The sequence below is a fragment of the Cucurbita moschata genome, unplaced genomic scaffold (assembly GCF_002738365.1).
Source record: "Cucurbita moschata cultivar Rifu unplaced genomic scaffold, Cmos_1.0 Cmo_Scf00001, whole genome shotgun sequence".
Lineage (NCBI taxonomy): Eukaryota > Viridiplantae > Streptophyta > Magnoliopsida > Cucurbitales > Cucurbitaceae > Cucurbita > Cucurbita moschata.
Genome location: NW_019268517.1, coordinates 3,354,554 through 3,367,932, shown reverse-complemented (window position 1 = coordinate 3,367,932; position 13,379 = coordinate 3,354,554). Strand labels below are relative to the sequence as shown.

The window sequence follows — 13,379 nt, the reverse complement described above, 5'->3', positions numbered from 1 at the left end:
CACTGTCTATCCTTCATATGAAAAGAATAAGGTAGCACAAATGAGTATGTAGGTTCTTACTTCCTTCTCAAATCTTACATTCATTTAGTTTGTTACGTCGTTTAGGTATCTTATTCATACTTAGTCACTGGTGCTCCTAGGCTATTTTCTAGGTTATCTTGAGTCACCTAAGATGGTGCGGAAGCCATCTGGTTCTCTTAGCCTAGTCCTATCTAGGCCATCGGTGTTGAACACAACTCTTTTGTGGGAAACACTCACACATTTATTAAGACTAATATTTGCCAGTATCAACCCTTTTGTAAGTTTGCCACTTGATCATTCGATTTTTTTCTTCAAGACTTTCTCTCTAATAAAATGGTAGTGCACCTTCACATGCTTTGTTTTAGTACGAAACACTAGATTTTCTATTAGGTAAACTGTAGATTGGTTGTCGCAATGAAGTGGTATCAGATCGTCAACTTTCTGTTGCAAATCCTTCATTAAGAGTATCAATGACGTACCTTCTTGAGTTGTTCCGGCTGCTGCTCTACACTCCGCTTTTGTTTTTTACAATGATATTGTTGGTTGTCTTTTGTTGCACCGAACCAAATTGAACATATACCATGTGGTTGATCTTTAGGTATCTTGGTCAGTATCCAACTAGATTTCTGTCTTCGCTTCTTTTGTACAAAAGATCGTAGTCAATTGTATCTTTAACATATCTTAGGACTCGTTGAACCACATCTAAATAAGGCTTCTCTGGACTTCACATGTACCGATTCATGGTTTCAACTGCATTCTAAAATCTCTTTGGTTAGTTCATGTAGATCTCCCGATCCATCTCTTCGCATAAGAAACCATTCTTCATATCTATCTGCCATAGTTCTTAATTTTTACTTACCGTGAGTGCTAGTAGGAACTGTGTTGTGATCTTTGCCACTGGATTAAATATTTCATCATAGTCTAGTCCATATCCTTGAGATAACTCTCGAACTATAATCGAGTCTTGTATCTCTCAATTGATCCATCTATGAGAAAAAACTATCCGGCAACCTGCTTATTGAGTATATTTTATATATTCAACCCTGGTAGCTTAATCTTCTTTTCAAGTGAACCTTGATGTAGCGGTCGAGGCGTGCATCTGGGCTGTTCACTATAGGCAGTACCGCCACATTTAAGTCTAGAATTTCTTTCGTACTTGTCCTTTAAACCGTACATTTGCATATTTTAAATAGTTTGAACTTGTAATATTGTATTTGGGTGATCTCGGTTTATCTTTTGTAAAACTGAAATTTTATTACTATTTTAATTGAGCTTTAGATGTGCATGCATGTGCGTAAATATTTTTAATTTTATGCATTTTACTTATGTCCACATCAATGAGTAACGATCCGTGGCTCAAGTCCCCTCGAATAGCGAGTCGCTACAGTATACTATAGACTCTTTAAGTTATATGAACATGATCCTTTGATATGTTAACTAGATATTGTCCAACATTACACCAATAACCTTCGATCAAAATCATTATTACAAAAAAAAACACTAATTACAAGACTTATTAGCATAAATCCCAACAAGCCATTATGTAAGCGGCACGAAGGGAGTTACGACCCTCTAGCCAACACGTGTCTATCTATGTAGTCCCTCACTATCATTTGAGCAAGCTCACGGTTAGGGAGTAGTTGGAAACTCCTAACCGCATCCACACGGCGCTCATAAAGTTTTCATTGAGTTCATGCTTTTCCAAGGATCAATTCTAGTTATATCAACTCATAAAAGTACTAAAGCAATCCCCACCGAACTGATAACTTCACTGAAAGGGAATTAACTGGAAAAACCCTAATAGTCCCCACAAAGTATACATAAAATATAGTTAATTCTAAAATATCATTCGGACTCTTGACGATCGAGCCGAGTTCATGATTAAAGATTAGTTAGTGAACCTCTAATTGTCCTTGTATAATAGCACTAAACATCTCGTGCATGGAATTTAATCTTAAAGAATGATCTAAACATGGACATCTAGTCATATTTTCAATTTTGTTCATTTTGGAGTTGGTTTTGTTACGTAAAAATTGAGCATCCTAACAATTCATATTTGTTCAATCAGCTCAGTTTGGTCTTAAACTTTAATAACACTTAAATTGTAGTCCTAATGTACTACTTACTTAGTGTGTTCGATACTTTTTATGTTCCTTAAAAACATCAAATTTTCCTATGTTGACTTCGATTTATTAAGCAAATCTTTAGTATCTCAAGACGAGTCGATTGGGACAAGAATTATGGTTTTTTTTATTTATTAAAAATCTAGGAAGATATCTAAGTCTAAAGCTTCTATAAAACATATTCCCAAACCTTTAAATTTCAAGCTCGATTTCTCTCATGCATGTTTGTTGGCTGTCAATCCCTTGACCAAGTCGGTAAAGCTCGAACATATAAGGATGGACATTGGGGAGGGGTAGAAGCAATGGATTGAGTGTATGGATTCAATTTCTTCTTGTCCTAGGGATCGTTCTACTGCGACTTGAATTTGATTCCGACGACCGACATAAATCTCATGAGACCCGCCTACTATTACGATGAAAAAAGCCTTGCCCTTTTCCTTCGCTACTAGGAGAGTTCGCTACTTCTAATAACGCTCGACTGAAACCGGAGATGTTGGCTAAGAAAGCTAAGTTTGCAAGTATAGGATGGACAAAATGTATATACAAATTGATAGACATGATCCCTCTCCCTCTCTCTTTGGCTAGTTGGTTAGTTGCGCGATAGCAGAAATGGAGGCTCTAAAGAAGAACGACACTTGGGAATGAAGCCGGGAGGCAGAGAAAAGAGTGGAGTCGATCATGCTCAACGACCAAGAAAAGCAAAACGAAATTAGGATTCGACCAAAAAAGAAGCAACCCAATAGATGAATGTTTTGCCGTAATAGATCATTAGATTAAAGATCAGATTATGTGAAGGGAACAACATATGGAAACAACGGCTAATTAGCTAGTTGGTGAGACAACAGTTTACCAAGACGATGATCAATACTTGTATTTGCACTGCTATTCTACCGAAGCTATTGCATGTAACATTTTTTCCTTCCATTAGCCGACCTTGGAGCACAATTCAAATCATAGCTTTGCTTACAACCATGGCAAAGATCATTTCGGTTTGTATCTGCCTTCGAGCGATCATGGCTTCCAAGTGACTAGAGCTTATCATTGATCAGATACCTCAACTAATTAAGACATTATAACTTTAATTACGTTAAACTATATATTTGATCTCTATGATCCTAAAAAAGTTAAAATTTAGTTCTCATAGTACCCACCTAAACTATTTACGAGTGTTTTAACAAACTACGATACCTATTTGTAAGGTTCTATCAAATAATACAACCAAGAGGTCGATGAGAACAATGCACTGGATGTTGCCAATTAAATTGTCATTCATGTGTTCGTTATATGATAATACTCGATAATGAATAGTTAAACCACGAGAAAGAGCAACGAAATCTTGACCTAAAACTCAAGTCCAACGATTCCCACGAAAAAGCATGACAATTACATTGATTCTCATTCTATTAAAGTTTAATTTTTTTGACTTTCATAAATCAAACCTTTACACTTGTGTTTTGTTAATGTGAAATTCGAGCCTATCAAATAAAAGACACAAACTACATCAAACTAAACTAGTTCTAACAAAGAATATGATATTCAACACAAATAATTAATATCAAGCCGAGAAGTTAAACGTTCGAATGGAACTCGAAAACAAAACCCGATAATTAATAATAGGGTTCTTAAACTAAACCCAATTAAAATTTAGAAATGTTACTAAAAGATTGGGAAGGTTGAGGCCTGCCCATGAAGAAAATACTCAAAATCTGGGAACCCATGTGGTACAAATACAAAGGACAGCATAAAACACATGATATTTATATATATAGAAGGGTGAGTGCTCTTCCCGGATTAGCTATGTAGTTGATATTCATTCATTCATTCATTCACATCATTTTTCTTCTCTGACCTTCTTTCTCATATTTATTCTCTCTGTTTGGATATGCTTGTGGTTAATTTGTTGATAGCAGTTCAAAGTAAATTAGGGGAGAGAGGTGTTCATATGCTTTGAGGGTTTGAGCTTCAAAACATCACCTGAATTCTCCCCCTTCTTCCTCCTTCGTTTTGCAATCTTTTCTGCTGAATTTCGACTTTTTTCAATCAACCATATTGAATGTGTCGTGATTCATTGTATAAGGTGAAGATTTCAGGGTTTACCGGCGCACCCAGATAGCAAAAACTCTATCAGGTTTAAGGGCCGGCGATTTTCGTTCATGTAATCAATCTATAACGCGGATTAATTTTGTTCTTTGTTGTTTTTGACGAACTTGGGGGTTTTTTTTTGGTTCACATTAAGAGTTTTCAATCAATTGTGGGGTAATCATAACTTGGTTCTTCGGAGGGCCAGGGTTTTGAAGTAATAGCATAGGGTTCGCGTTGGCTAGCGCGTTAAAGAATTGGGGATTTGGGTTTAAAGAGTATGGTTTCGTGTTTGTCTGTGTTTCCATTGTGTCGTCAGGTCAGGGGTAGCGGTATCTGAGTTTCTGGGATTGGGTAGAACATGAATCGTAGGGTGCGTAGGAAGGTGAGTAGAAAAGGGAAGGAGAAGCTGATTTTGCCAAGCTACCTTGAAATTGAATGTGAGATAGCTGATTTGGATTATAAACAGACAGTGGATTGGACTTGTTTGCCTGATGATACAGTCATTCAGCTGTTTTCTTGTTTGAATTATCGTGACCGGGCGAATTTGTCATCGACGTGTAGAACATGGAGAGTTCTTGGTTTATCTGAATGCTTGTGGACTTCGTTTGATCTTCGAGCGCATAAAATTGATGCTGCAATGGCTTCTTCCCTTGCTTCTAGATGCAATAATCTTCAGAAGCTTAGGTTTCGTGGGGCAGAGTCGGCTGATGCGATAATTCTTCTTCTTGCAAAGAATTTGCGTGAAATAAGCGGTGATTACTGTCGAAAAATTACTGATGCTACACTTTCTGCCATTGCAGCTCGACATGAGGCGCTTGAAAGCCTCCAGCTTGGGCCGGATTTCTGTGAGAGGATTAGTAGTGATGCTATAAAAACAATAGCCATTTGTTGTCCTAAGTTGAAAAAGCTTAGGCTTTCTGGAATTATAGATGTCAATGCTGAGGCTCTGAATGCTTTATCAAAGCATTGCCCAAATTTGCTCGATATTGGGTTCATCGATTGTTTGAATATAGATGAGATGGCCCTTGGAAATGTAGCATCGGTTCGTTTTCTTTCGGTTGCAGGTACCACAAATATGAAGTGGGGTGCGGTTTCACATCAGTGGCACAAGCTGCCTAATTTGATTGGTTTAGATGTCTCACGAACGGATATTGGTCCTGTTGCCGTATCAAGATTAATGTCGTCATCTCAGAGCTTGAAAATCTTGTGTGCCTTCAATTGTTCGGTTTTAGAAGAAGATACTAGCTTCACTGTCAGCAAATATAAAGGAAAATTATTACTTGCCCTTTTCACCGATGTCGTGAAGGAAATAGCTTCTTTATTTGTCGATACTACAAAGAAAGGTGAAAATATGTTGTTAGATTGGAGAAATTTGGAGAATAAAAATAAGAGTTTGAACGAGATAATGATGTGGATTGAGTGGATATTATCTCATAATCTCCTACGTATCGCTGAGAGCAATCAGCACGGTCTGGATAATTTTTGGCTTAATCAAGGAGCAGCATTATTACTTAGTTTGATGCAGAGTTCACAAGAAGATGTTCAAGAAAGGGCAGCAACAGGCCTTGCAACTTTTGTTGTCATCGATGACGAAAATGCTAGTATCGACTCTGGAAGGGCAGAAGAAGTTATGCGGTGTGGTGGAATACGTCTCCTCCTAAATTTGGCTAAGTCTTGGAGGGAAGGGCTCCAATCCGAGGCAGCAAAGGTAAATTTCATATGGATACACTAACAGGCAAATACGCACGTTACAGAATATTTGTTGGTTGATTAGATTTCGACGATAACTGAGATATGGACGATTCTCTTTGTACCCATTGCTCATAACTATTACAGAAACAACTTTATTATGATATTCTTTTGCTTGTGCAGGCCATAGCAAACTTGTCTGTGAACGCTAATGTCGCAAAGGCTGTAGCCGAAGAAGGTGGAATCGATATTCTTGCTGGTCTTGCAAGATCCATGAACAGGCTCGTTGCAGAAGAGGCTGCTGGAGGATTGTGGAATCTTTCGGTTGGCGAGGAACACAAGGTCTAATATTTGTTAATTTATTTGTCGGTAAGACCATAATTGGAGATTCTTAACTTCGAGTTTTGACAACCGATATTTTAAAATAAAAATAGGGTGCGATTGCTGAGGCTGGCGGAGTAAGAGCTTTAGTTGATTTGATATTTAAATGGTCTTCTGGTGGTGATGGAGTTCTTGTAAGTTTCTCCATTTCATTATTCGATACTGTGTCTCTGGCTATTCCCTTAACCATCCTCGTTGAGCGATACACGTTTCTGGCGCTGAATTAAATTCCTCAGAAATTATAGATTTTAATATTGTTTCACATGTACATTCAGGAACGTGCTGCGGGGGCACTAGCAAATTTGGCAGCTGATGATAGGTGTAGTACTGAAGTTGCTTTAGCCGGTGGCGTGCATGCTTTGGTGATGCTTGCTCGCAATTGCAAGTTCGAAGGAGTGCAAGAACAGGTGATCATCCAATTTACTAACATGGATTTTTTTAACAAAATTAATTTTCGTAGAATGTTATTGTATGTTGTCGTGCACGTTGTGTGAACTTCAGTGATTAATTTTTTTCCGGGTATTTTATCGATGTCATCTCTGTCAAAGGTCGAGATTAGGATTGATTAGAAGTTTTATTCGATGAATTTTGGTGAGGTCATTTCTAGTGCTACTTTCTTTGGCATATGGAGAAAGGTAAGGCTATGATGTTTATGATTTGACGTTTTGCCTTAAACACCATTTTTGGGAGGGTCGGGAGGATGTGGGAGATGAAGGAAAGTCTTAGCCACACGAGGACCTCGAATATGAGGCGTTTTCTTTTAACGAATTGAACATTGATATAGAATTGAATCAAAGACCTCTTGGAAATGATATATTAACCTGATTTAACTTAAGGGTTAGTCTATTCCCACTCTCATAGAGTTCTAGTTTCTAGCAGCTAGAAGAGTAAGAACCGTTCTTTTTTATCACATCTTTTCATTGGCGTCTTGAACTCCTTCGGTTTTAAAGCCTGTGGTTGCGAAATCCATCATTATCTCGTCTTTCAAGTTGTAGTGGAATGACTTCAATATTCAAGGACGGATAGACTTATGTTTTTTTTTTTTCAATTAGAAACGAAACTTTAATTTGGAAAATGAAAAGAGCTTAATGCTTAAGTGATGCAAGCTCCAAAAGCGCGCTTGTTGGAACTATAAAAACATTCCAATTCAAATATATGTCTTGTCAAGAGAAACCACTCAAGAGATCGTAAAGAGAACACGGGAAAGTTGCATTTTGAAAGCTTAAGATGTCAAGTTGAAGCTAAGGCAATGGAGGAAGGAGATCCTAGCTCTGGAATTGAACGAGAACAGTTAGATATTCTATCCGAGAGGTAGGATGCATGCTTCAAGATGTTTGAGATAAGGTGAACCTCTCTCACGGATATCTTAAGTAGGATTGTCTCGAGAGGTGTGGATGGTAATGTTTTTGAGAGGTGCAGGTGGTGAGTAGGAGCTTGGCCCTATCACGACGAAAGTTGTTTTGTTAATCTCAAACTAGGCTATCTTTTTTTGAATCTATTATGGACTTGATGATTAGCAAAGACAAAAGTCTTGTGTTAGGCATTAACTCCTAAGGATATACGGAAACACTCCGGTTAAGGCTTTTGAGAGGGAACTCCAAGAAGAAGCCTCAAGGGGCGAGTTGCTTCAAATCTTTCAGACCAAGGAAGTTACTTGTTGTGAAAAGCTCTTTGGTTCTTTAGTTTAGGATCCTTGTTTTAATGAGCAAGTTTTTAGAAAAGTTAAAGAGGGGATTATTTATCGGAGGCGGTGCAAATGTATGGAAGAGTATACAATAATGATGAATGATGCGTTGTCTAATTAGCTAAGAAATGACTAAATAGGAGAGACATCAATGTGCCTGAAGGAGAAAGTGAGTTTTATTATGGGTCGGGGTGTTCCTCCGCTAAGTCTCGGTTTGACTATCTTGGATGCCTTTCCTCTACCAACTTCTCCGTCCTAATTAATGGAAGGATCAGAGGTACCGTAAAAACCTTGAAGGAAAGCCCGAAAGAGAAAGCTCAAAGAGGACAATATCTGCTAATGGTGGGTTTGGGCTGTTACAGGTACACTCTATACTTCATTTGGAATTAAACGAGGGTATCCGAGGGGATCCTTTCTTCCCCCATTTTTGTTCACCCTTGGAATTTATGCCTTCAAAATTTTGTAGAAACCGCTAAAAGAAAAACATTGTTGAAGGTTTTGAGACAGGAAAAGATAAGATTCGTATTTCTCTGAAGTCAAATCCAACATGTAGATGATACTTTATGTTTTGCATATACGAGTTATCCAAGCTGGCAATTTTGTGGTCTTTCCTCAAAAGTTTTTTTAACGAACTTCTTGCCTTCGCACAAAAATCAGGTACCATTGACAACAAAGAGGTGTCGGTTCTTGCTCTTTCCTTTGGTTGCTATGTTAAATCGTTCCCCAAGACGTTCTTTTAACAAGAAAAATGGTTTTTGCTGAAATAATGAAAAGAGGCTCATGCTAAACAATACAAATCGAGTGAAAATAAAAATATGACAAAAATGGTTCTTTTTTTCTTTTCTTTTTTTGTGTCGGAAACATGATCCCGAAAGTATACATGAGGTTCTATCAAGGAGAATTATGAAAAGTGTTGCAAGTCTAAATTATCTTTGTGTAAAGAATAGACCGAATCACAAAATCGTATTTTTGTTCATGACCCCTTCTCTTGGAAAATACTGGCATATCTTTTTAGGACGTTCGGAAGGAGTGTGGTTCTACCCTATGGATGTTCAAGAGGGGATGTGCTTGTTGTTACCAACCACCCTTTTAAACAACATAAAGTTGTGAGCGTTTTGTATTGCGTAAGGGCAAAAATTATCTCGAAATATCAATACATAAGGAGGCATATCCTTCTATATTGGTAGCAGGGCAATAATTGTCTCATAATATCAATACATTGTGAGATAGATCCTTGCATATTGGCAGTAGAGTATCACAACTTGGGTAAGATTGGTAAATGCCCAGAAAAGAATTAATGAGTGATTGGATATCATTGAACCGGAGATTCGAGGCATTAAGGAGAAGGTTCAACACATTGAGAGTATAAAGGAAAAGGTTCGAAAGTTAAAATATAGCGTTATTGAAGAAATCCGTAGAGCCCATATATTGGTCCAAACAGAGGAAACTCGAAAGATATTTGCTTATGAAGAAACTTGAAAAATGATGGCTACATTTGTGGTTGAGTTGACATCGGACGATTGGAAATCACCATTGGCAGGCGCGATGGTGAGTGATCCACGTTCGTTAGCTAGCTTGGAGCTCAATTCCTTTGAAGCTCCCAACGAAATGAAATCAATTGTCAGTTCCAACTTGTTTACGCACCCGCCTCCAATCCACCCATGCCTGAAATTAATCAGGCAATGAACCGTCAAACCAAACCGACTAGACCATTAGTTAATTGGTTCAAGTGGTTTGGTTATGTTTCATATGGCAGATTGGTTCAATTTTCTCATTTTATTTTATATCTTAATGGTTAGGTTTCGGTTCAACAGTCAAACTGAGTCGTGCTGAACCAATTACAATCTGAATGGCTCAATTGTTTCACTTGTCGAATGAAGTTATCAGAAACACATTCATGAACAGATTAGATTGCAGAAGTGATGTGTTGAAGGTCCAATTGGTCTAAGACACAAAACAAGCCACTTGGAGATAGCCAAACTAAATGTAGTGGGGGGAAACCCATTATTCAGACCCAAGCTCGAATCCCTCGAGTGGTAAAGAAGGCACGAAAACACCATAACTGATACCCATGTCGGACGTTGAGATTTAGTTTCACAAGGAAAAGGGTTTGTATTTTCATTGTGATGAAAGACACATGGTGGGACACAAATGTAAGTCTAAAGAATTAAGGACAATGATGATGCATCCCGACAAAGAAAAATCAGAAATCATAGAGGAGATGGCAGAAATTCTCGATGAACAAATAGTGGAAGAAGAATATGCATTAGAGCTGACCGTAGTGGGGTTTACTTCTGAGAAAAATGAAGATGAAAAAGGCAATCAATTAGCAAGAGGTAGTGGTCCTAATCGTTCGTGGGGCAACCCTCAACTTCGCACAAAGGTTAGGGGATAGTTTGAAACTGCCGATTATGTTGAGGATTGTTGGGAGTGTTGGGAGTGAGTCCTACATTGACTAATTTAGGGAATGATCATGGGTTCATAAGTAAAGGAATACATCTCCATTAGTATGAGGCCTTTTAGGGAAGCCCAAAGCAAAGCCATGAGAGCTTATGCTCAAAGTGGACAATATCATACCATTGTGGAGAGTCGTGATTTCTAACATGGTATCAGAGCCATGCTCTAAACTTAGCCATGACAATAGAATCATCAAATATCGAACAAAGATTGTGAGCCTCGAAAGTGTAGTAAAAAAGTGACTAAAGTGTCGAACAAACAGTATACTTTGTTCGAGGGCTCCAGAGAAAGGAGTTGAGCCTCGATTAATGGGAGGCTGTTCGAGAGCTCCATAAGCCTCGGGGAGACTTATAGTGTACTTTGTTCGAGGGGAGGATTGTTGAGGATTGTTGGGAGTGTTGGGAGTGAGTCCCACATTGGCTAATTTAGGGAATGATCATGGGTTTATAAGTAAAGGAATACATCTCCATTGGTATGAGGCCTTTTAGGGAAGCCCAAAGTAAAGCCATGAAAGCTTATGCTCAAAGTGGACAATATCATACCATTGTGGAGAGTCGTGATTCCTAAAAACAATCAATTATTGAGTGATCATGGGATCTAGGGTGGCCATGAGGGGAAGAGGGACTTGTAAAGGGTGGTCTTCAACCTAAGGAACTTAACGATCAGCTGGAGCTTCTTACCCCTTGAAATAGAGGGGTAGATGTGGTGCTAGGATTGGAGTGGCTCATACTTTGGGGGAAACCAATGTAAATTGGACGACATTAACGATCACACTAGGGATGGGGGATGATCAAATTGTTCTTAAAGGGGATTCGAGTCTAACCAAGACAAAGGTAACCTTAAAGAACACAATGAAAACATGGAAGAGTGACCAAGGCTTTTTGGTTAAGTTCAAAGCTTTGGTGCCTGTTTCAATACTTAACCGTGTGACCCAGTCTCATTAATCTTAGTCTCATTAATCTTTCCTTAAACCTGACTTAAAGAAACAAACAAACATCTACCTATTTAGAGCCTCATTCAATCAAAGAGATAGTTCAACCCGAGTTCAATCAGGGAGCTTCGTTGCTTTACCTCATATAAGAAGAATAGTCTAGGCTTTTGCTTGAGTCTTTCCTTCCTTAAACCTGGTCATATTTGTTCTAGTCGATGAGTTATCGGCTTTAGTGCTTCAACTGTAGCAAGAGTGTAAAGACATATTTTAATTGCCTGAAGGATTATCCCAATAAGAAACATTGATCATCGAATTCATTCGAAATAGGGTACATCATCGGCGAATGTCCGTCCATATGGTTATCCCCAAGTGCAGAGTATTGAAATAGAGAAATTTATATAGGAAATGCTAGCCTCGGGGATCATTCAACTGAGTGTTAGCCCATACTCTAGCTCGGTGCTTTTAGTGAAAAAGGATGGAAAGTGGCGGTTTTGTATAGATTATCGTGCGATGAACAATGCCACACTACTAGGTAAATTCCCGATTCCAGTATTTGAAGAACTCAAGGATGAGTTGAATGGATCTTCCATCTATTCCAAAATTGATCTGATATTCGGTTACCACTAGACTCGTGTGCCTGAATGAGACATTGAGAAAACCACTTTGAGAACTCATAAAGGCAACCATGAGCTCCTCGTTATGCCATTTGGCCTTATGAATGCTCCCTCCTCATTCCAAGCTCTAATGAACTGAATTTTCAGGTTGTTCCTATGTATGTTCATTTTGGTTTTTTCTCTGATGACATATCGATTTATAGTTCTAGCTATGTGAACACCTACGCCACTTCTATATATATATATAAAACTTAGGGAAATGTCACTTTGCGAAGGACTAGATTAGAGTATGTCGACCATCAGGTTTCGGTTGAAGGAGTAGCAACAGATCCCGAGAAGGTTAGATCCATGATTAAAGGGCCTCTCCCTCAAACGATCAAAGATTTACGTGGTTTCCTTGGATTGACTAGTTAATTCCATAGATTTGTGCTACAGTATGGAAGCAAAACAACTTCTCTATCTTAGTTGTTGAAGAGGGGGCATTTGAATAGAATGAGCAAGGTACCAAAGCTTTTGAAAGTTTGAAAAGGGGCACGGTCACGCTGCAATTTCAACCAAGTTTATAATCAAAATCGACACTTCAAGAACCAATTTGGTTGCTGTTATCTTTGAAAAAGCGTCCTATCACCTTCTAGCCATACCTTATCAGCCAAAGCTCAAACTAAGTCTGCAAATGAATGAGAATTGATGGCCATATAGCATTGAACAGAAGATTGGAACTGTGGCATTTAAACTCCAATGACCAAAAGAAACCTCCACTCAACCCTGTTTTTCATGTCTCTCAATCGAAACAGGCCATTGGTAATCATGCTGAAACCCAAGTTGGGCCACCTATACTAACTGATGTATTTTAAAGGGCTATGGAAATAGAAGATTCTTTTGCTTACCGAACCAACGATCAATCAGGGGCCATGGAAATTTTGGTTAGTTCGATGATATCCCTCTGTGAAGTTAGTTAAAAGGGCTGAATCGTGAAGGTAAGGTTGGCCAGGGGTAAGAATTAGCTCGAGAAGGGAAAGGGAGAGATTACCGGCCCTCTCTAATCGGCTGAGCGTGTTTTTGTGTTGCCTTGGGGCAAGAATTATGTCAGAACCACTGCGAACCACAAAATGTTAATTGTAGTATTTTGAAGATTATTATAATTTTCATTTGGACCTTTTTTTTTTGTTGATACTTTTGTTTGTTCAATCTGTAAGTCTAAATTTTCAAAATTTGGAATTTGAAAATTTCAGGCAGCTCGGGCATTGGCAAATTTGGCTGCCCACGGTGATAGCAACACAAACAACTCTGCTGTTGGACAAGAGGCAGGTGCACTTGAAGCACTTGTCCAACTCACACATTCTCCTCATGAAGGTGTCAGGTATGATTCAATTGTTTTTTTTTTTTTTTTTTTTTTT

The 13,379-nt window shown here is 38.4% G+C and overlaps 1 protein-coding gene across 1 annotated transcript in view; it reads left to right on the top strand.

The window, feature by feature from the left end:
* Nucleotides 1-3,907: 3,907 nt before the first annotated feature.
* LOC111447614 (protein ARABIDILLO 1-like) overlaps nt 3,908-13,379 on the top strand; it is a 13,486-nt gene continuing 4,014 nt past the window's right edge. Inside the window, exons 1-5 of the mRNA XM_023086873.1 lie at nt 3,908-5,934; nt 6,099-6,257; nt 6,350-6,430; nt 6,572-6,703; nt 13,215-13,342. Of these exons, the coding sequence (XP_022942641.1) occupies nt 4,585-5,934; nt 6,099-6,257; nt 6,350-6,430; nt 6,572-6,703; nt 13,215-13,342 (1,850 nt within the window). The 5' untranslated portion in view covers nt 3,908-4,584. The remainder of the gene's footprint in view (nt 5,935-6,098; nt 6,258-6,349; nt 6,431-6,571; nt 6,704-13,214; nt 13,343-13,379) is intronic.